Below are 23,435 nucleotides of genomic sequence, written 5' to 3' on the forward strand. Positions count from 1 at the left end.
ATGCCCTTGGGTCAAGTATCCATCTGGCATCCACTTAAATATATTAGGGAGGTATTGGGGGTGGAGAGGGGTCATGTACATAGTTCTGTGGCTTTGGCTACCATCCCCAAAAAGGGGGTTAGTCCAGGACTGAAAGAGCCCCCTTGCACAGATTATGGTGGCAAAGCAATAGCTTGGGAAACTTTTTTCTTAACAATGATTTTCATAATGATTATACAAAGTATTTAAATTTTATATGTATCTAAATAATGTTCATCCACTACAACTCCAATATCTCTAGGCTTAAGAGAGAAAATGCCTGCTTACATAAAGGGGAAGAAGCAAATACAAAAATGTATGACAACTCAAAAGAAATGACACATGAGAGAAATGGAAATGACTTTGGGTAACTTTGGAACTTATTCTAATGTGTTTGCTTATTCACATCCCTTTCAAGGTCAGGAAAAGAGGGCTTCTTTCTAAGTGGCACTAATTAATGTCTCCTTCCTCTCAGCCTCAGGCCACTTGGCTGATTTATACGCCTGTCCCATCCCAGTAAGCTATACGTTTCTTGAAGGCAAAGGTCACATGTGATTCATCTTTGAATAATAACAATAACAGCAATTAACATTGTGCATGGTGTTAATCACTTTATATCCGCTATCTCACCTAATACATACAACAACCCTATGCAACAGGCACTGTTATTATCACCACTTAAAGAGTAAGAACACAAGGCTCAGAAGTTAAATAATGATCCCAAATCCCATAGCTAGGGAGTTACAGCACCTGCATTCAAGCCTGATAGGTCTACTAATAGAGCCCAGCTTCCTAAACTCAATGCTATGTCCAAGGCTAGGTCAGAAATGTTAGGTTCAAGAGATTAATGAATGGGTGAATGGGTGAATGGATGGTGGATGGATGGATGGATGGATGGATGGATGGACAAATGAATGAATCTTAGGAAAACAAAACGTGATCCACAAAGAGAGTACTGTGGTGGTTGGTGAGCTAAGCACATTAAGGCATGTTCCTGAGTGAGGTCAGGGACATGGATTTGCTGTATTCCTGGTCTAGCTAAAACCTGAACCTCTAATAAAAAATCCCCACCACAAGTCCTAAAAGCATAAGGGTCATATGAGAGGGAAAGAGAGAAGAAGGGATGAAGGACAGAAGTAGACATGCGGTGAGTATTGATTCTGTTTTAGGTTTCACAAATCTGAATTTGTCTGATCAGCACAAATCCACCTTCAGAAATGGTGGGGGGTCAGAAGGATCATCTTCATATGAAAAAGGCTCTCATTATGTTCTAGAGACCACAGGAGCTGAAAGGTTTTAGCACCTTCATCCACCTCTAAACATTTGCCCTTCACAACAACTTTAAAAGCAAAAGGCTTTGTCTACTAAAAATACAAAAAATTAGCTGGGCGAGGTGGCGGGCGCCTGTAGTCCCAGCTACTCAGGGAGGCTGAGGCAGGAGAATGGCGTGAACCCCAGGGGGCGGAGCCCGCAGTGAGCCGAGATTGCGCCACTGCACTCCAGCCTGGGCGACAGCGAGACTCCGTCTCAAAAAAAAGCAAAAGGCTTTGAAAGAATGAAAGCCCTTTTGAAGAGACTTCATTCACACTTGCCTGTAACTCTCTTACTCCTTGTATCCAGTCAGGGTTCAGACAGGGAAGCAGAGTCCCAGGAGCTCACAGAATAGGGCTTTATTATAGGAATCTGACCTTGTAGTTGTGGGAGGAGCTGTTGGGGAGGCATGAAGTTCTGGACGGGGTGCTGGAGGATTGGCAAGCACAAACAGTCAGAGAGGCCAGGCACGTTTAGCCACCACAGAACTGCAAAAAGGATCTGAGGAAAGGCTGTGTAGCTAATGTCCTGTGGGTCTGTAGCCAAGCATCTGGTGGCAGGCCCTTGGGCAAAGCCAATGAGTAAAGAGAAGCTAAACTATCAGGCACCTCTGCAACCATCCCTCACTGCACCTGACAGCAAAGAAACCCCAAAGATAATGGCCACCATGTTTCTTCAGCCTTCCCTGTCTGTGTGTGTTCCCCTTTTGGCCAGCTCTAACTCGGAAGCATATAGGGAAGGGGACGCTGGGAAATGTAGTTCTCAGCTTAACCAAGTTGACCCAGCACAGTCCAACAGACTCCTTTAATTAAATATAGAATTCTTAAAGTGATTATTCACATCTTTGGGGAGACTGCACATTTTAATCATAATTACATGATAAATATTTCATGGTATATATCTTTGTCATATAATTAGGAGTAAAAGATGTAATTTCAAAAAGATGCTAAATAATTCAAATGGCTGAGGATGTGATTAAAATCATGACTGAGATACGGTCAGAAGGTAACTCAAGGTCTTCAAACATGATCTCCCAAGCCACATGTCTCCTGACAACTAGCCCAAAGCTATTATCACTACTCTACATTCTCTCATGAAGTCTTCTTTCAGAATGAAAATTTCAAGAACAAGCTCACAATATTTTCCCATCTTCCTCCCTCCAAAATCACTAGACTTGAAAAATCTATACAGTATCCCAATAACCACCTGATTAATATGCAATTTTAACACCTGGTGGTGTCCCCAAATACCTACTATCTTCTGAAACTCCATGTTCAGCTAAACCTGAGCTGGGCCCAAAAGTGAGGATAAGAGTGTCTCCTAAGCTACTGCCTGGAAGATTCTCTCCACAATACATGTGTTTCAAGATTTCACTGTACTATAAGTAAAATGGGCCGTGTCACCATGCCTTCAAAAGACAGAGTTCCTTCACGGAATATGCATGCTAGATCAGATCCAACTCTCGGGCTTATGGGCATGCCAACAGGCTCATTTATCCATTGTCACCCACCACCACCTGGACCAAATGGCATAATGGAGTAGCAAACAACTATTTCAAAACCCCACCAGCCACATTTTCCTAAGTCAAGCTGTACACAAATGCCTTTTACTGTTTATTGATTGAAGGAAAGAAGGAAGGGAGACACAAAGAAAGAAGTGAGAGAGAAACAGCAAAAAGAGAAGAAAAAGACACTGTATGCCCTGAATTACAGACCTTCATGATTACCTATAAGCAGTGGTCAAGAGAAGACCTTCAATGGCATGCCATTGTAACATTCAGCCTGGCACAGGCTTCTAATCCCTGAAGGTTATGAGGCTCCTGTGAAAGACCCCTATTTTTTCCAGCAAGTAGTTGGCAGTGATGGATGACTGCATTAGAACAGCCATGACTCCATGTTTTCTCAGAGGCTCTCAGCATCCAGTTAAGAGGCTGGACGTTAAGAAGCTTTTTTAGATCTCAATTCTTGGATGTCCAAAGGGTTGAGAGAACCACATTCAGCAAGTTTCAAAATAGCTCAGAGGAGACTTGTTTCAAACTGATTCCTTCAGTTACCAATTCCTGACCTTTATCTCTATTTCTGGAGAGCTAATAAAAACAAAGATTAATCCCCGTCTCACAAAAGTAATGACAATTCCACCCATAAATCTTAACGGCTCATACTCTGGCACAGCTGTCAATCTGCCCAACAAGTCCTCTTCCTTCTCTTACCAGGTTCTCCTGAGTTGCCCAAAAGCAGGACCTTTTACAAGCATATCTGTCCTCATAATTCCAAATCAATAACTAGATGCTTATAGCAACAGGTATTAAAAACAATTTCCCCTAATCTTATTTTTTCTTCTCATCCATTTTACTAAGCTCTAATCAGGGAGAAGCCAGTTTAGATTAAAAAGATGAAATTGATCAGGAATTTTGGCCAAAGAAATCTAAACACAGCCCAAAAGAGAAAAGAAACCTTTTTCCTGAGTTCTATTTATTTTGGAGTCAAAAGTGAATAAGAAAACCTTTGCTAAAGTTTTGACTAGTGGTCAAATTAAAATTTCAAATTTAAATTTTGCATTAGTCCAATTATTTCCCAGTTCATCCACATAGGCTAGTTTCCCTGCATGTTTCCATAGGGTTGTCCTGAATTGGAGGTCTTGGGTGAATCAAACTGATTTATTGTTTTCAGCCAAAAAGTGTTTTCTTAGAAATATTAACTGTGTCCAACCTCAGTAATGCAGATAGCTAGTCAAGTGTTTCCACGCAGAGGTGTTATTCAATATACAGGTCAAATATCACTACTATTATTAACAATGTGTTAAAATCTATAAAGAATTCACAATTTAGGAGTTAGGATATCCTCTGTAATCTCATTTGATTTTTTTCCTGTCATGTCAATTTATCATATTCTGTGTCAATGGAGTCCAAATAAATGCAACTGATCTAACTTTTCAATAGCTTTAGAGTTGAGTCAAAAGCAAAACCCTGGGCCGGGCACGGTGGCTCATGCCTATAATCCCAGCACTTTGGGAGGCCGAGGTGGGCAGATCACAAGGTCAGATTGAGATCAGCCTGGCTAACATGGTGAAACCCCGTCTCTACTAAAAATGCAAAAAGTTAGCTGGGCATGGTGGCAGGCACCTGTAGTCCTAGCTACTCGGGAGGCTGAGGCAGGAGAATGGCATGAACCCAGGAGGTGGAGCTTGCAGTGAGCCGAGATCATGCCACTGCACTCCAGCCTGGGTGACAGAGCAAGACTCCGTCTCAAAAAAAATAAATAAATAAACAAAAGCAAAACCCTGGGTAATGGATGGCAACACAAGTACGGGATGTTTTGCGATAGTATGTCCTATTGCAAAGCTAAGCAAAGCAAAGATGAAGTCTACATTCTAACAGTACACAATTAACAATATATATTCTATTAGTATAACTAAAGTGACCAGAAAGCCAAGCTACCAAGTAACAAGCTCTCAATGAATAAAGCCCGTTCTAGACTTCTACTAGCAACTGAGGTCAATGTTCACCTGATGAACAGGAGCAACAAAAGGTATTGTGTTGAGAAGCTTATTGGTATACTTGTCCTCCATTTCCATGATCACCTTTATGCTAGAGTCACATATGGAAAGCTGTGTTTCTCCATACCACCAGCAATTTTGATGAACTAACAGTGAACCCAGCAAGAGAGTTGCTTCTGTATCCAAAGCTTGATGAAGGCATACATTGCTACTATTCCGTGCCAGGGTATTTCTTTACGTGGAGAATGCTAATAACTGAATGCCATGTTAGCCTGTGAAATGATGAAGGAACCGAAGGATTTTCTGTCAGACAATTCAATAAGAATGTTAGGTCTTAGCAGCTGAGAAGGGTAATATACCACTGAAGACAAATTGTCTGGGCTCTTTAAGAATACATGGCTGGTGCTAAGAAAATCTTCAAGAGCCAAGTATTTTGAGAATTATAAAGTGATGTTATAACAAGGTCAGGAGTCTAGGTACATAGGTTTTAAATTACTGCAATAGCCTATAACGGAGTCCTATAAAGGGGATGAAAGGTACTTCGTTACAACATTGCAAAAGCAAACTTAGGTGCTTCTGAGACCAGAAGGTATAATTTGTATGGCTTCTTCAGGTTTGTGTTAACTGCACAGAGTTGGCTGGTATGGTCAGAGGTGAAAGAATATTTCTTGGGAAATTAGTTAACGAAGTAAACCATTGGAAATGAACCTTCAATTACTGAAATCTGACACCTGCTAAAATAAAGCTCAGTAAAGCATTTCATTTTCCTTTTTTCTATTCAAGTCAGGTGATTTGGAAAGTCATACCAGTGCTGTATTTAAGGAAAGCAAAACAACAAAATAAAACCAATTGCTTTTCATTTAAAATAAGTCTGAAGTCTCTCCGGTCCGTGCCTCCAAGATGACAAAGGAAAGAAGGAACAATGGTCGTGCCAAAAAGGGCCATGGCCACGTGCAGCCTATTCACTGCACTAACTGTGCCCGATGCGTGCCCAAGGACAAGGCCATTAAGAAATTCGTCATTCGAAACATAGTGGAGGCCGCAGCAGTCAGGGACATTTCTGAACCGAGCGTCTTCGATGCCTATGTGCTTCCTAAGCTGTATGTGAAGCTACATTACTGTGTGAGTTGTGCAATTCACAGCAAAGTAGTCAGGAATCAATCTCATGAAGCCCACAAGGACCGCACACCCCCACCCCGATTTCGACCTGAGGGTGCTGCCCCACCTCCCCCACCAAAGCCCATGTAAGGAGCTGAGTCCTTAAAGACTGAAGACAGACTATTCTCTGGGGAAAAATAAAATGGAAATTGTACTTAAAAAATAAACAAATAAATAAAATAAGTCTGAAGACAAGTTGCCAAATCATGAGTTATATTAAATGGGCTGGCCAACTCACATCATCATGTTCTCCCAATTACAGCCCTCTATAAATCACAGTACAGCCTAGTTTTTATCTTCCGATTTTTTTTTCATCAGGACACAAAATGATTCCCAACTAAGTGCCCTACAATCACCCCAGGACAAGTTCCGTGGGAATCCTTCGAAAATGAAAGCACCGTTACAACACACCCTGATCAAGGGGAAAGTGCCTTTGTACTCAATGGTGCAATTGGTATTTGCCGCCACCAGTACAGCAGCTTTCTTTCATTTCTCTTAGTGCTAGTTCCAAAGGCAACATAGCCAGGTGCCATTCTGAAAGGAACCTGCTGTAACTAGTCTTAATAGCATAAATCAGTACTTTCCCAAGTGAAAGAAGGGCTACCCAGAGACATTTCAAAGGCTGAAGTGGGGAAGTCAAAGGAGAGAAGAACTATGAAACTAGCGCTGTGTTTGCTCCTCAGATGTCAACACAGATGTTGTTTTTAATCCACCTCATCTATTGAATACTAACACGCTCACATAGTTTTCTGAGGAAAAGAACAATTTCTGTTAGATTATGCAGTTTTCACCAAGTCAGAGACAACTGCCATTCCATTACAAAAATGGTGGCTGACCTCAAAGGAGGGGGCGCTCAGCTCCGCCACTCCCCTGCCCAACCTTGCTGCTGCTAAGTTGTTTCCCGGTCAGTGATGGATTGTAGCTTTGTCCCTTTCCCTTTCCTACATCTTATTAACCAAACTTGATGTTCAATAGGGGTGGGCTTATTCTGGGATAGAAAAGGTTACCAGTTACCATTTATACAAACTTGCAAAAATACAAAGCCCGTATTTTACATGGATACTACATAAGCAAAAAAAGCATAAATGGGTACAACACTGAAGAAAAGTGGAAAATGGAAATGGGGCAAGGGAGGGGTACAAATGAGGCTTCAAAAATGTGCAAAACTTATTTTAAAATGAAGAGATAAAATACGGAAAAACACTGAACATTTTAAAATCTAGACAGTGGGTTTATGGGTATGATCCGGAGTTTTTCTGAATGTTTGAAATAGTTTATAAATATTTTAACAGAAAAAAAATACTGGCATATTTAAGAACTAGAAATCCCGTAGATATCTGAGAACTACATCATGTAACAGAAAAAAGAACCTAAAAAGTCAGCTAATAATTATATCTGAGAATGAAGTGTTAAATATTTTTCATCCAAAGAGAGCAGATATTTTCTACTCACTGTGTCAGGCACACTCTGATAAATATTTAACATACTTGTTCCTAACTCCATGAGCTAGATATTCTCTTCATTTTACAGGTGAGGAAAATAAGGCTCAGAAATTTTATTTTTTAGATTAAGACAAGGTCTCACTCTGTCACCTAGGCTGGAGTGCAGTGGTGCAACTTCAGCTCCCTGCAACCTCAACCTCCCAGGCTCAGGTTATCCTCCCACCTCAGCCTCCAGAGTAGCTATGAACTACAGGCATGCACCACCACATCCAGTTAATTTTTGTATCTTTTGTAGAGATGGGTTTCGCCATGTTGCCCAGGCTCACAAATTAACTTAGCTAGTGGCCCCCTGAATAAGCAGTAAAGTCAGGATTCGAAGCCAGGTTCAAAGGCTGAACTCTAAGATTCACGCTGTCAAATCACACTGCCTGACCCGTTAAACCAGCAGATTCAATTCTGGATGAGTGACAGGCCTTCTGAGTGAGTGGGCTCAAAGATTTGACAAGATGCTAGGCTCCCTTCTTTTTAAAGTATAACCAGAAGGCTCTCGAACAGGGAATTTCTGCCCACACTGCTTTTCCTAGTGCCCAGATTGTCACAGTGCCTGCATTAGCCACTTTGGTGATCTCAGACTTCAAGCAGTCACCAAACTTAACTAAGTCCCTTATTACCAGGGCAGTGGCTGTGAGGACCAAAAGTTGGCCAAAGTCTTGAAAACAAAATGTGGCCACGTTGTGGTATCACAGTGTCTGTCACAGTGTTTTGAGCCCCAGATCCTAGCAGTGGCTGGCACATCACAGGCACTAAATAGTTGCTCAAATAATCAAATACTAACTAGGTGGCCCTTAAAAATAAGGTAAAAAATAAATCATGGGCAAAATTTCATATTAAGTACATGAAGCAAGATATTTATGTAATATGATCCAAATTTTGTAAAAATTATGTATACTAACTGGCCCCCACTTGCTCAGGCGCATCTTAGCCATAGGTACATAAGCAGACACCTGCAGTCTCTCGCTCTGGAACAGCCGATAGAGGGAAAGCCCGTGCAAGGCTCACTCACAACTATCACCAGCCACATGGAGCACCTGCCCACATGATACCTGGGGGTGCACATTTGAAGTTGCCATTTTCCCTCCATGTCACAGAATTCCTCATGGCCAGAATCCTGTTAGTCATAGCCACAGGCTCTTTTGTATCCAGGCGTCAGATGCTCTAGGGCAGGGGTGTCCAATCTTTTGGCTGTCCTGGTCCACACTGGAAGAATTGTCTTGAGCTACACATAAAATACACTAACAATAGCTGATGAGCTTACAAAAAAAAAAAAAAAAAAAAGTCAACAGCTGGGTGCAGTGGCTCGTGCCTATAATCCCAGCACTTTGGGAGACCAAGGAGGGCGGATTACCTGAGGTCAGGAATTCAAGACCAACCTGGCCAACATGGTGAAACCCTGTTGCTACTAAAAAAAAATACAAAAATTAGCCGGGCGTGATGGCGGGTGCCTGTAATCCCAGCTACTCCGGTAGCTGAGGCAGGAGAATTGCTTGAACCTGAGAGGCGAAGCTTGCAATGAGTGGAGATCGTGCCACTTGCACTCCAGCCTGGGCGACAGAACAAGACTGTGTCTCGAAAAAAAAAAAAAAAATCGCAAAAAATCTCATGTTTTACAAAAGTTTATGAATTTGTTTTGAGCCACCTTCAAAGCCATCCTGGGCAGCATGTGGCCCATGGACAACAAATTGGACAAGCTTGCTCTAGGGGATGACTTCTAAGTATAGCTACGGGCATCCCCCTCAAAGTGGACACCATGCAGGCTGTGTGGCTTGTACAAGTCACACCATCCCAAATAACATCTTTAAATTTGTCTACCCAGGCACTTCACATGATGTAGCTAACAAAAACTTTTACTGTTAGAGAAATATACAGAAAATCCTGAAGGATGGATATACACCAAAAATGTTAAAAGTAGCTACCTCCTATGAGATGAGTAAGTTCTGGAGCCCTGACATACAGTGTGGTGGCTATCTTAGTAATAATGAATTGTATACTTGAAATTTGCCGAGATTATATCATAAGTTTTCTCACCACATAAAAAAATTACATAAATTTGTAAACGTAATTTGTCAACTTGTAAATCTGTTTAACTCAATTTAACAAGGTGATGGAGATGTTTAGTAACCTCGTTGTGGTAATCATCATTTCACAATGTATACATGTATCAAAACATCATCGTATACCTTAAATATATACAATTTTCATCAAATACCTCCATGAAGCTGCAAAGAAATTTTTAAGTTATATCATAGGATTGTGATAGTATGTTTCATTTTTTGCATGCTATCCAAATTTTTCTGCAGTAAACACATCACTTCTAAGACACTTACTAAATGCTTAATGAACAAAGCCAAAGGTCACCTGTCTAGTGCACTGGACAAGATGTCTATACTCCAAAATTGTATTTCAAATTATTTTAAAAGGAGTCTATACAATTCAACAATATCAAAGTGGTCCAATAGTCATGTGCCAGAGCATACAAAAAGATGTGGTCCTGCTCTTGCTTTAAGTAGGAAAGCAAGATGTACGCATACAATAATGTTTAAATGCCAGGCAATATGAGTAACTACTGCTAAAGGTATACAAGCAGGAGGTGTTTCATACGTGTTTTGAGAAAGGGCACACTTATTTGTGAGCTGCAACAAGAAGGCCTTCATGGAAAAGGGGGTCTTGAACAGGACTTTTCAGGATTCAAATTAAATCCTGAAAGAGCAATTCAGAAAGAGAAAGACCCTAGGCAGACTGAGATTTGGGAATCAACACAAGCGTCGGAGTGATAGTGAAGAAAGTAACCTGGCTCTCAGCGTAAGAGAAGAACCCCAGTGTTTTCTGGGGGAGTGGTAAAAGGTAAAATGATTGTGGGAACAAAACCAGAAAAAGTAGAACTGGCTCAAATGAATTTGGGGAAAACTGAGTTAAACAAATTTACCAGGATTCGTTGTAGTGATCTAAGCTCTCAGTAGGCTAATGTGCATTGAGTCCCCACTGAGGGAAGGAAGCTAGTGTTATCAGGGTATAGAAAATACCTTTGGCAAAGCAGGAGTTTAACAGATAATGGAGGAAAAACAACGAAGGGTTTGAATGCTAAGGCTAACCTGGGCATTCTGGCTTTGGTCCTTCTAACAAGGCCTGGATCTCCCACAGAACAAAGGCTAACCTGCTAATATACCTTTAAGTTTTTACACAACAGAACTCAGAACCAGATATTGCTGTCACTTCCCATCTCATCTGCTTATTTATAGTCCCATCCCATCCGCTGATTTATATTCCCAACGAAGGTTAGTCCCATCTTCTGAGAGCACCTTACAGTCTGCGGCCCCTTCCTGATGATCTGGAAGCTTGGGAAGCAGCACACCTCCTTATGAAATCACTGAAGAGTGACTATGAGCAACAGGAAGCAGTGGAGGATTCCAAGTATGACGTAAGAATACATTTTTAAAAAATCTTTTAGAAATTTTTTAGAATCTAATCGAGCAATTTTTGCAAATTACAGGTGACAGGCATTTGTTGTAAAATCAATTAAAGGTGCCATAACCAGGATTTCTTAAAAAGCAAAGAAAAAAATGCACACATGCACCAGATATGTCACATGCAAGAAGGGCAAGTCATGTTTCGGGATCCTTCTGTCATGTATAATATACTGATCTCTGTGTTCTGAACTGTAGTTCAAAATGTATTTCTTACTTGGGTCACAACTACAAGGTTCAAAAGTCACTGCTCTATTAGATAGAGGACTTAAGGCAGAAACTGGAGGCTACCACATTCACCCAGAAGGCCCTGGGATGGTAGCAGTAGGAAGAAAAGATAAACAGAAGAGACACTTAAAGAATGTGGGTAAGGGAAACCAATGAGAAGACCAAGGTAACTACACCTGGGTAATTTAGGGAAAAGGTAGCTATAACCATAAACAAGTAAATTGTGGAGAGCTGGTTACGGGGTACGTAGAGATGGCAGGGAGACACATTTGATTTCCAGAGACAAGAGGACATCCAGATGGAACCACAAAATAAGCCCTCCTCACCACCTCAAAAACAAGTCCACAACATTAATTTGGTTACCTATAACAATACTATATTAATTCTTTCACTTATACAATGTTTTAAACTTATGGTCTGTCCTCAACCAAGTGGTTAGGGACTTTTAGAAGCACATAATCACACTAAAGAACTAATACCATCAGTCCCTGGCTATTACATTATTTACCATCCCAAGAGCTTCACTGTGATTTAGTATTTGATGGCTAAGTACAGAAGGGTCTGTTATTTGGCTCTGTGTGGACTATGACTACATCAACACGGGGATGTACAAGCTCCCTAAGCACTACTGCACCAGCACTAGTAGGAGAGCACTGAGCCAAAAGGTCCCCAGAGGCTGCCACATAGTCTCTGCCCATCCTGAGTGAAGCTGCACACTTGGCTCAAAGGCCCTGCTGATCCACCGAGAGGGCACAAGGGGGCATGAGGGAAATGGCTGAACTCCAACAAATCACTTTATGCAGGACTGAATCCCCAACACACATCAGAGGAGACAATTAAACAAGGGAGAGGGGACTTAAAGGTAAAATGTCATCCCCCAACACGCCTGTGATGATGAGTTTTGCCTTACACAAGCCTTTTTAAGTAAATTATACTAATTACCAACATTCAAAAACATCCAACATTCAAGGGTTCTGAATCTCCTTTATTAAACAGCACAGAAATAACAGGTTTAGAGTATATTACAAAAAGAGCTCAAACTGTTCAGATACAGCAACTGGGCTTACTAGGGGACAGAGGGGGAATACTTCAGACTACTGTACAGGGACACAAAGACTCCTTATCCTAAACAAAGTATTAAGGTACATAGACAAGTTTCTTGTAAGACAGAAAACAGAGAAATCCACAGTAACTCTAACACATCCCTTAAGGAATAAGCATGTATTTGTAGGAAGCAAACAAAGCTTTCCATAGAGAAACCACTTTCACAGGATGATTAGGTGGACCTGCAATGAAGAAAATACATTTCAAAAGATGGGTTCAGACTTACACCAAGTTTTCACTGAAATACTTAAAAAAAAAGACCCTTCTCTGTATCAAAAGAATTTAAAAAAAAATACATCACGGATAAAATAAATCTCAGGAAAGGTCCAAGTCCTATTCAGAGACATGTATTTGCAAATTAATATAAATTTTAAAGTTTGACAACAAAAATACTATTTGGAACTACCTAGAATAGGCCAAGCTAAGTTCGTGTTCTGCTTTTGTGCATTACATTGAAATGAATCTCATTCTCACTATAATTTTTTTCTTTTTAACCTTAATCACCAGCGGCTGGTCAACTGAAATGGACATGAGAACTATATAAATGTCAGAGAAATATGTAAACCTCATTAATGTTTCCAAAAATTCATTTAGAGATAGAAACAGGTCCAAATAGATGCCTGTCTAAATGCACTGCAATTACGTTACAATTATTTTTCCAAATACACAGATATGCTCTGTCTTTTCTCAGCTCATTACTGACTCAAACAATTTGCCCTTCTGGGATCAATTGTTTGCTAATAAATAATTGTTTACAGTCACAAAATGATATTAGGAGGTTTTCTTATTAGTTTTCCTTCTGCACCCTAATAAGATTGAAAACTAGCTGATTCCCAAGAGTCTAACCTTAACCTCGCTTTGTTTAACAGCCCAGGAAATGATGAACCATCTGCTTCAGAAAATAATGGACGGCCAAGAGGAAATATTGTTTAATTGTAGATTAACCTCCTCATGAAGCAGTCTGAAGCAGCTTTAGAATTAGCAACTATAACCAGCAAAAGAAACAAATGGCTCACGAGCCTTTTCCTCTACCATTTAAGGTCCAGAAAGAATGCAAAGGGATTTTTATTACATTTATTTACAAACATTTATTTCCACAGTGGAAACAAAAAATCATCAAGGTCAAAACTGATTCTCAAAACTGCAGTCACTTGCCCTCCAATTTTGTTTGCCCAAATACCTTTAATGCAGCAAACCATCAAACCATCTCATGCACTTAAGAAGGTGTTTATTTAAAAAAAAAAAAATCAAAAACCTCTTTTCCATTATTTTCAGGTTGTTATAATATTAAAATTAATATTTTCCCTGGTTTCTTTAATAGTAATAAATCCACCATTGGGGAGTACGAATTGTTTTATTATCATCAACATGGCACTTAAGTAAATGAAATCTTGTCAAGTACATGGTGACCTACAAGTTCAAAAGAAAAAAAGAACAGCATGAGATCAAAATGGCCAGCCAGGACAGGAGATACAAAAGTGACAGATTAAATGCAAACACAGCCCTTTATCCAACAGGCTTCACATGCTAAGACTTTTCTAAAGTCAAACCTGTAAAAGCATATCTGATATGGAATATTTAATATTCTGCCCCCTCTCAGGGGCTCAACCAATCAACAAGGGTACCATACCCATTTTAACTCAGCAAAGTAAAGGAATCCTGAAAACATTCAGTTATTCTACAAACATGTATCGAGAACTTCCTTTAAGGGCCTGGGGAGAGGGGACAGGGAACTGGGCAGATACTTGGGGTACGTATTTTATAGTTTAACACATGCTGAAGTATCAGATTTCCCTTAAGCCTAGTGGAGGTAATTAAGTAAAAAGCTTTGCCCTGTTGGTATCAAAAAATGTAAATGGCTCTTCTCAGTCAACAGTTACAACCAAGAACCAAAGACATCTACGAAAATTTCAAAACTAAGGAAATTTGCAATTCCAGGCAAGGCCATATTACTCTGGGTTTCCAGTAAGACCTGAAGGTCACTTACTTTGTGTTAATATTAAAGAAACAACCTCTGTGGAGAGGAAAGATTTTTGGCAGTTCAAATTCTTAAACATCTTAAATAGAATTTACTAAAATAAATTATTCTTGAATTCCTCAACTTAATTTTGAAGCAATGAGCTGGTAATAACTCCAGAGATTCAAATAATAGAGCCTATTCAAGAAGAATGAGAGTTTGACATTCTTCTCTACAAAACAACTAGGCACAATTTTATCCATCAGACGTCTATCAACCTACGGATATTGAAAGCTTGGGAGAACATGATAACATCAACTCCAACCCTACAGTCAGCTGTAATATCGAGCAGGCATCAACAATGCTATTCATGAATTTAGAAAAATTAATAAATCCTGGGTTGAATGCAAGAAAAGGCTCAAATACAGGTGAAGCATACTCACTTGGGTTTTGTTTCTGCATCTGTCACTTGGCGAATGAAGATACCATCTTCAGGATGTTCTGTGTCATCCATTTCATACATATATGATGATGCTATTGCAAGCGTAGTCCCATCATTACTGAAGGCAAGTGATGCGATGCTCGTGGGGTACCGATGGAATTGGCACAGTCGCTTTTTGTTAAATGGGTCCCAAATATTTACAAAGCCATCAGAGCCACCTGGAAGTAATTTCAAAACAGTTAAAATGGTTCTTAACACCAGATACAGAAATAACCATTCTCTTAACAGTTAATTTTTAAGGTCACAGAAGTTACATTTCCCTAAAGCACTGTAAGATTTTTTTTCACTAAATACCATAAAAAGCAAGCACCAAATAATATAATAATTAAATATAGGTCAGCATGCCATACTTTACCTGTGGCAAATGTATTGTGGATATTGTGAAAAGAAATGGCATTGACGGGGTAAATCTGCTCGATATTATTTTCTTTTAGTCTGTGACATTTGAAGGCATACTTCTTCTTCTGTACCTCAGGGCTTGGGTCCAAATACTCAACTGCCACTCGGCCTTCAATAGAGCTTAATACATAACCCTGCCAAGAGAGAACCAGAGGAAAAAAACAGTAAATTCCAGCTTCCAAAAACAAGGTGCTAATTCCCAAATTCAACCCACACTAAAGAGTGACTATTTCAGAAATGAGAAGTACAGCGGGCCTTAATGAAGTGTTTAGGCTGTACTAACATAGTTATGACGACTTTAAAAAGAAAATAAGACTGTCATCACGTGCTTTCCTCACAGGTACCAGGGCCTTGCACATTACAATAAAAAATGTCTAGTAATTTCATCAAACCTAAACAAAATTTTAAAGTGTTTCAGTGTCGCTTATTTGTTGTCCTGTTGTCCTGCCCAGCAGACTCAAATTTGTTCCCTCAGTTAAAATATATTCTTCTATGTTCTGTGCCTCTTCATCACGAACAACTGTTAAGAATTCTGTTTCCTTCATTGGGGGCATCAATAATCCAAATCAACTAGAACACCAGTCTTCCATCTCAGTCATGCTACTTCTTGCATTTAATACAGCAAGTCAGGTTTGCACAAAGACTTTCAGGGACATTCAAAAGTGGTTTACAATTTCAAATGTTTTTTCATCTTTCATTGAAATGACAATATCTTAAAAAATAAGAGATAACACACCAAATATGAAATCTATGATTTTTTAATCCTTCAAGGTATGAAAAAGATTTATTCCCGAAAACTGTTTATGAAGAAATAAATAAGTCAGTAAAATCCTACTTTTTAACTTCCATTACAAAGTAGAAATAATCCTATAGAAAATATTAGATATAATGGCATTAAAATAATGTTCACAATGTAAGCATATTTTAATCACATATTTAAATCTCTAAAGTTTCACATAACTGCAATTCTTTATCTTCAAGAAAAACTTACAATTTCCTAAAAAAAGGAACTGTGATCACCATTTGAGGTACTGGCCTTTGCAGGTTAAAAAGCGAAGAGAATAACATACCTGCTTCAAGTTCTACAACCATCAAAGGACAGCCATAAGATACCAGAGCCACCTTTTGTTTTTAATGACTTTTCCTCTTGCAAAATTCCTATTGCACCTGATCACACCACCATCTCCTCTTAGAACTTTAAGGACTTGAGGGAGGAGGGAGCTCACTAATAAACAGGCTAATATCATTTAGTGATGATGGAAGGTGACCCACCCTGTACATCAAGAGTCAGCCATAAGAGGGGCCCTGCCTCTCTAACCTCAGTTGAGTTTAAGGAAAACAAACAAAAAAAAACTATCAAAGTTCTATCATCAAACTGGGGAAAGAACTCTATAAGCATCAGGGTTACAAAAAGGCAAAAAGAAAACAGCAAATTCCATAAGCTTAAAATCCAGATATAAATTTTAATTCAGCATTTTGTAAACTGAAATATCTGCAAAGCCCTCTTTGATTACTGTATACCTATGAAGCATCCTGGACCAGGATCAACAAAAGATCAGAAGACTTCCTCTACTCAAACCACTTCCTGAGCAGATTACTTGGTCTCTCTGAACATCAAGGTCGTCTCTAAAATGGGGGTTAACGCACTTCCTTTAAACACATGGCTGTCAAAAATATCAAGGAAGAATACACCTAAGAGCAAATTCTAAATCACTACTGAAAAAAAAAAAAGAAGGCTTTAGGGGCTAGTGGCCAAATCATTATAAGATCATATTATTTTCAAATTCCAGAAAGAAGAGGAGGTATAGTTCAGTACCTGCTTGTTTGGAAACGCTCGTATGCAGCGAGTCTGGTATTTCAGGCTGGACTCCCTGCGCTGCTGCACGTAACCCATGTTCCGTAAGTCCCACACCAACACTCTGCGGCCTGCTGTTCCCACAATCAGCCGATCTCCAGACACTGAGAGGGTATATACCTTTTAAAAAAGATCAAAACTTGCTAAAAATCACCTTCTTGCCCGAAAATGGCATTTTGCCCCAAAATAAAGTCCATCTAATCATAAGACCATAAAAAATTAGCTGACTGAATTCCCCAATCACAGGTAACAATTTTAGATACTACAATTATTCAAACCAATTTTAGATACTGCAATTATTCAAACCAAGTAATTCACACAAAATAGCAAACCCACGATGCTCTTCCTACTTCACAAAGCATCATATAATGTACATTCTAAGTAATTCTGTAAAGGAGCTTTTGAAGTCTTAATTCTCTCCACTACTAAAACAAATTAAACTATTTTTCTCAGCCTTCATGTTTCATTTAGAGACAACATAAAAGTGTAAAAAAAAATTCAAAAATGAGATAATAGAGCCATAAAATAATTCAAGGTAGAGTTTAATGGGTTTCTGGCTTTTCATAAAACAATCATTTTCAAAATTATTTTTCTATAACCACCTTTTAGAATATTTCATTTTGCAACTCTAAAAATCTTGATTTTTTTTTCCCCAGTTGTTACATGGAATAAATAGGCCTTTCTAGGAAGGGTGAGGGAGCCACCACTAATGAGAGATGTTTAGTAGCCTTTGGTGGCATACAAACTCAAACTTAAAAGACAAGATAGTGGTCTGACATATGACAAAGCAATTCTTGTGCTCTGACGTAATACTACGCATTCAAGATAGAAGTTCAACATTAGGGAAAATTTTTAAAAGTAGTGTATCCCCTATTTTCCCCCTCATAATGTCTTTCTTCAATATTAAACTTTCCACAAAAATTCCTTTATAATAAACCATAGAATTTCCTACAAGCAAACGTTTAGTGGTTTATTTGCAAATATAATGTTACTTGGAAACAAAACAGAGGTAGCTAATTCATTAAAAAGGTGGCAAAAAAAAATTCCCCTGATCAAGTTCAGTCACTTTTAAAAAATCTAGACTTGCGATTCACAACTGTGCTCTATTATTTTCAATTAATAAGAAACTCTAATCTGACTTAGCATTTTCAAACCTGAAGAACTGCCATAAAAACGTAGAGGCCCCATGGCAAGGAAAGATGTCTCTTCAGCATTCAATACTTAAGCCATATGTTAATAATCACTAGTATGTTAACCACATACCATCAGCTGAAGAAGAACCAAGTTAGCTTTAACAACGCCATGTCCCACCCCTCTCTAGAATCTGGCCTTAAAATTCAACAATTAATGTGACCAAGGGAAAAATAAGGAATTAAAATTAAGATTCAAAACAATAGGTTTAATATAAGCAGATTTAAATGAGAGAAATGTTAAGATTTATCATAGCTTACTCAGAAAACAAAATGTTTGCAGTAAAATGAAAATTAATCTAAGATGTATAAAGTACCAAACTTTAAAAATAGAGAATCCAGAAAAAGATCGATTTATAATGGTACAATCATACTGGGAATTTTATCTTAAATCTTTACTATATAGGTGACACACAAGCTTCTAATAGTGCTTTCTATCCCCACTGATCATAAATCAAGTGAAACCACTGTCATGCTACTGACAAGGTATATACATTTATCAAAGAAAGTATTAAAAAATGTGACATAATGAACCTTGCTGAACCAATAAGCAGCTTGATTCAGTGTGGCTGTCCATTACATGATATTCTGTCAGCAATTTATCACAGTTCTTAACATGTTACATACAACCATAAATCAAAAGTAGAAACAATGCAATTATTTTATTCTGAACAAAGGTCTTGCCAGGAGTAGATTCGGCTGTGATGTGACAAAAATAATGGCTCTTTGGATGCACTATTGTATATAATGAAGGCTAACAGGAATTGAATAGTATATTTACGCTGAGGAAACACACTCAAGTGAAGGATACCTTTAAACTGCTTAAACAATCAATCTTTAAAATTAACTACCACCTGATAAAGGCTGATGAGGATACAGAAGGAATGCTCAATTACACTTTTATCATACAGATCAAAAGGTTAGAATAATACACAAAGTTTTGGTTTTAAAAAGCTTTGTTCGCTAAGGAGCCTTGAAACTACATCTGTCAGTATTAAAAAATAAATATACAAACAATAGAAGCCAGAGAACATAAAACACCTTTCTCACTGAACCTGAAATGATAACCCATTTTGCCCTCTCAACAGTCAACTCAGAAGAAACCTCAGATAACAAATGAAAGTAAGTGATGCTCCATCCAATTTTCTGGTTTGGGATGCAGCGTCAATTTAAGACAATCGAACAGTCTGCTAAATGACTTCTCTGAAAAGGCAGTGAGTTGCTTCTCAATTCTGCGATTTAAAGCATTAACAATACATGGAAGCAAATATAACAACTGACAAATAAAAGTTGGCCCAAAATCCCAAAGTTAATTTTCTTTTGCATTAAAGCATTTCTATGTAGTTGGATTTATAAAACCGACTGTCAACTTTTTTTCCCCCTATGTTGACTTTTCACCTTTAAATTCAACAAGCATAGTCAACAATCATGCATCAGGACAAAAATCACCCCAAAACCATCAACTCCTGCAATGAATATAAAGAGCCTACCTTTTCAGGCTGAGAGAAGGTCCCGGCATTACAAGGAGTTCTGGGATCCCACAGTTTAACTGTCTGATCCCAACTTCCAGTGACCATCACATTCACTTCTGGACAGTATTCAACACATCTGATAGGGGCATCATGGGTCCCAACAAGATTTTCTATAGGGAAAAAAAAAGGTGGGGGGAAATCCCCAACATCTAGCTTACTACCTTTACTAAGGATTCCTAAAATAAACAATTAAAAGAAACATTCATTCAGCTGTAATGAATTTACCTCATCCAACCCCATGGAAATGTCTACAGACAGAAAAATCTCTCCATGACTACAAAGTTATCCATTCCTCTCTGTTCACCTTACAGTGCACACTTCACATGACTCACTAGTATGGCACATACCAAAGGCTGTCTTGAATTTTAGATTACATTAACATAGTGGCATGTCTGTTATCTTCCTCACTTGATTCTAGATTTCCTATGAGGAACTGCGTTTAACTCTGTGATCTCTGCCCGTATCTAGTGCAAGGTCTGGTACGGGCTAGGTGCTCAAGAAATGTCTGTTGAATGAACAAATGAATAGAGAACTCTGGTCTTCTGGATCAACAACATTTATGTTGAACATTAGGCCAATGCTGCTAAGAAACTTATTTACATGGCTAAAGGGTTATGATAACTGGGAGTGAAGTCCTCTCATTACTCCACTTGGTTCCACTGTGGTTCAAATTTTCAATAGACATTTTCTTTCTTTTCAATTTGAAACTTCTCACTATATCTCATTTATTCCTTCAACTAACACCTACTGTGTACCAGAATCTGTGCCAACTGCTAAGGATATAGGAATGAACAATATATGGTCCTGACCTGCAAACAGTAAGATTAGTCCCAGCACTTTGGGAGGCCAAGGTGGGCGGATCACAAGATCAGGAGTTCAAGACCATCCTGGCCAACACAGTGAAACCCTGCCTCTACTAAAAAATACAAAAATTAGCCGAGCATGGTGGTGCACGCCTGCAGTCCCAGCTACTCGGGAGGCTAAGACAGAATTGCCTGAATGCGGGAGGCGGAGGCTGTGATGAGCCAAGATCACACCACTGCACTCCAGCCTGGTCAACAGAGTGAGACTCCATCTCAAAAAACAAGAAAGAAAAAGAAAGGATTTCATGAAGTTTGGCAGTGTCACAGAATAAACAGCTAATTCTCTCTATGTAACACTGAAAATCAAGAAGTTTGCTTTTCAGTGTTTCTCCCTACCCCTACAAGTTTCTGAACAAATAGAACCTAGACCTACAAGCTTACTTACTACACAGGGTAAGCTACTGGCAAACAAAACCAAATACCTGCAGTATAAGTTACAGAAGAAAGTAGCTTTCATGCAAAAGCCTCTTCTAATTGGGTGCTTAGTTTTTTGACAAAATGTGGCCATCCTCCATCCATTCTCCCACTGCTCAACTCATCTTCTATCTAGTCATATCTCTGTACCCTCCTATCTCCTTAGGATATCTATGTCTGATGAACACACATGCAAACAAATGCTCAGCTAGACAGCTCTATGCATTTGGGTTCCAGTCCAATCTCTACACTGTCCCAACGTCACCAAAAAAATCTGAGTAAGTCATTTCATATCTGGAACTCTAAGAAATAACTGAAAGGAAATGTATCATCTAGCTACTCATTCAAAAAATGCAACTGAAACATATTTTGCTAAATAACTATAACAAACACAATTAATATAGACACGATTGCCTATTTTTTGTCAGGTTTTAAATCTACCTTTAGCTTCTGAAAACTGAACTCTCAAAACATTAGCATTGTAGTGGAAAATCCTAATGAAACGCTGGCCAGTCTGGGATCCAGCCCACTTCTAAGGACAAAATAAAGGCCAAATACTTAAGTGTCAATTTATGTAAACACTGGCAATGGTGACCATAACTGGCTGTACTGCAAAAATACATGCATAATATTTTGTAATCAGTAACTTAATGGTTATTATTTAAATAAAAAAATCCTAAATTCAAGCCACCTGTACTTAAGCAACTTCGTAACTAAGAAAATTAGGAACTACTCTTCCTACATAAACATTTATACTTTAGAACACTAGCCAAGAAAACAAACTGGTAAAGATATGGTCACATTACCTTGATCAGTGTTCAAATCATGCATTTTCAATTGATGATCTAGTCCTCCACTCCAGGCATGCGTTGGATCCTATAAAATAGTTTTGAACCATTTAAAAACTAGAACTTTTGAAAAGGTTTCAACATTCTTATTTCTACAAGCAAGTGTTCAGTTTATGCTCGGGATATGCACTGGGCTCAACTATTCATGGTAAACAAACCAAAAAACAGCATAAGAAAAGCAAGTGGTCACTAAACTCCTATGTCTGGAAATTAAAGGAGGGCTGCTTTATCCTAGCCAACACGCTAGCTGAGGGTAAACATACATTTCCCCTAAACGGTTCCTTTCAACACGGCAGCCAAAACGGTATTGTTGCAAATATAATGATCCTATTTTCAGAAAGTTTAGAGTTACTCCACAAGCCTGTAATAGAAAGGGGAGACGGAGTTTCCAATGTCTGCATGCCCCCAACCCAAAACGGTACCGGTTCAAGGCAGGTGCTCCTGAAAAGCTAAAAAACTGTCCAAATAACCCCACCGACAGACGCCTCTACCCAACACTGGAAAAGAAACGCTCCTAACGTGGAGAATCGTTAACACAGTAAGAGGGCAGGAGCGGGGCGGGAGGGCACCTACGTAGAAGGCGCAGTCCAGGACGGCGCCGGTGTGCTGGTACTTGAGCCGCATGGAGTTGGCCGGCACATCGTAGAGACGCACGGACGTGTCCCAGGAGGAGACAAGCAGGAACTGGGAGGTGTTGGGGCTGAACTTCACCGAGGAGATGCCATCCTCGGGTGGCTGGTTCAGCTTGAACTCGTTAGAACCGGTCATCTGCAGAACAGGCGCCCAGTCAGCGTCCCCAAAGGTCCCGCGGGCTGGGGCTGCGCACTGATAGCCTGGCAGTGGGGGACCCCAGAGGGAGGAGCCGAGAGGACGACCGCGAGGAGTCTCTGCGCTTGCGCCTGCGCCGAGCACTCGCCCGCCAAGGTCGGGACTGGCCCCATCATCCGGCCCCCGCCGCGCTCAAACCGGCCCAGCCCGCACCGCCGTCCCCCTAAACCCAGCCCGGCCAGCAGCGATGCCCGGACCCCAGACTGTTCCCTTTCCCCTCTCCCGGGTCCCGTCGCCCCGGGCACTCCTAAAAATAAAGGGAAAACAATAAAAACGGGATCCCCTGCGAACCGAACGGCCCTGCCAGTTGCGGACCCGGGAAGTCCCTGGAGAGTCCGCTCCCGCACACCGTCGCCTCGCCTCCCTACCTTGGGCTCCCCTCAGAAGCAACGTTTCCACTACTCGCCGCTCCCTGCTGCCGCCTCCTTGCTTCCCTGCTTCCCTCAGAGCGCTCGCAGGCTAGGCGAAGGAGGCGGAGAGGAAGCTCCAGTGTAGACCTGCCATTGGCTGATTTCAAACGCCAACGTCTCAGTCTAGGCGGCCGATTGGTCCGCTCAGCTGCCCAGCATCGGTCAATCCAGTCATCCTGTTCCGGCTCAAAGGGAAACCGCTGCTTTTCCGATCACGTGGGCTCATTTTACCACAGCGCTGAGGCATTGGCGTTCGAGCTGGACGCGTGGAAACCACACCTCCCAAGGAGCATCGCGCCAAGGTTCTGTTCACGCCCTCTCCCGCCCCGCGTATGGCATTCTGGGAAATGTAGTTTTCTA

General features: G+C 40.0%; 2 protein-coding genes across 4 annotated transcripts in view; one reads left to right on the forward strand and one right to left on the reverse strand.

Moving 5' to 3' along the window:
• Positions 1-23,203, reverse strand: part of BUB3 (BUB3 mitotic checkpoint protein) — a 156,551-nt gene extending 133,348 nt beyond the window's left edge. Inside the window, exons 1-8 of one of the 3 annotated variants that reach the window (XM_032175835.2) lie at positions 23,034-23,203; positions 22,411-22,605; positions 21,796-21,865; positions 19,671-19,822; positions 16,952-17,110; positions 15,092-15,269; positions 14,678-14,894; positions 12,138-12,459 (exon numbers count right to left, since the gene is read on the reverse strand). In XM_032175835.2, coding sequence (XP_032031726.1) covers positions 12,450-12,459; positions 14,678-14,894; positions 15,092-15,269; positions 16,952-17,110; positions 19,671-19,822; positions 21,796-21,865; positions 22,411-22,605 — 981 coding nt within the window. In that variant the 5' untranslated portion in view covers positions 23,034-23,203 and the 3' untranslated portion in view covers positions 12,138-12,449. Of the gene's footprint in view, positions 1-12,137; positions 13,688-14,677; positions 14,895-15,091; positions 15,270-16,951; positions 17,111-19,670; positions 19,823-21,795; positions 21,866-22,410; positions 22,606-23,033 lie in introns of those variants that run through there. The other 2 variants (XM_032175827.2, XM_058435921.1) reach the window with 2 other exon arrangements.
• On the forward strand, positions 5,717-6,072 carry LOC116482410 (small ribosomal subunit protein eS26-like). The gene has a single exon (XM_032175815.2). The coding sequence runs from the start codon at positions 5,725-5,727 to the stop codon at positions 6,070-6,072; it is 348 nt and encodes a 115-aa protein (XP_032031706.1). The 5' UTR covers positions 5,717-5,724.
• Positions 23,204-23,435: the final 232 nt, after the last annotated feature.

Source organism: Hylobates moloch, unplaced genomic scaffold (assembly GCF_009828535.3).
Source record: "Hylobates moloch isolate HMO894 unplaced genomic scaffold, HMol_V3 SCAFFOLD_3, whole genome shotgun sequence".
Taxonomy (NCBI): Eukaryota; Metazoa; Chordata; class Mammalia; order Primates; family Hylobatidae; genus Hylobates; species Hylobates moloch.

What these genes read in the sequence shown, in the direction of transcription:
- LOC116482410 (XM_032175815.2), top strand. Translation starts at nt 5,725, where the DNA reads ATGACAAAGGAAAGAAGGAACAATGGTCGTGCCAAAAAGGGCCATGGC.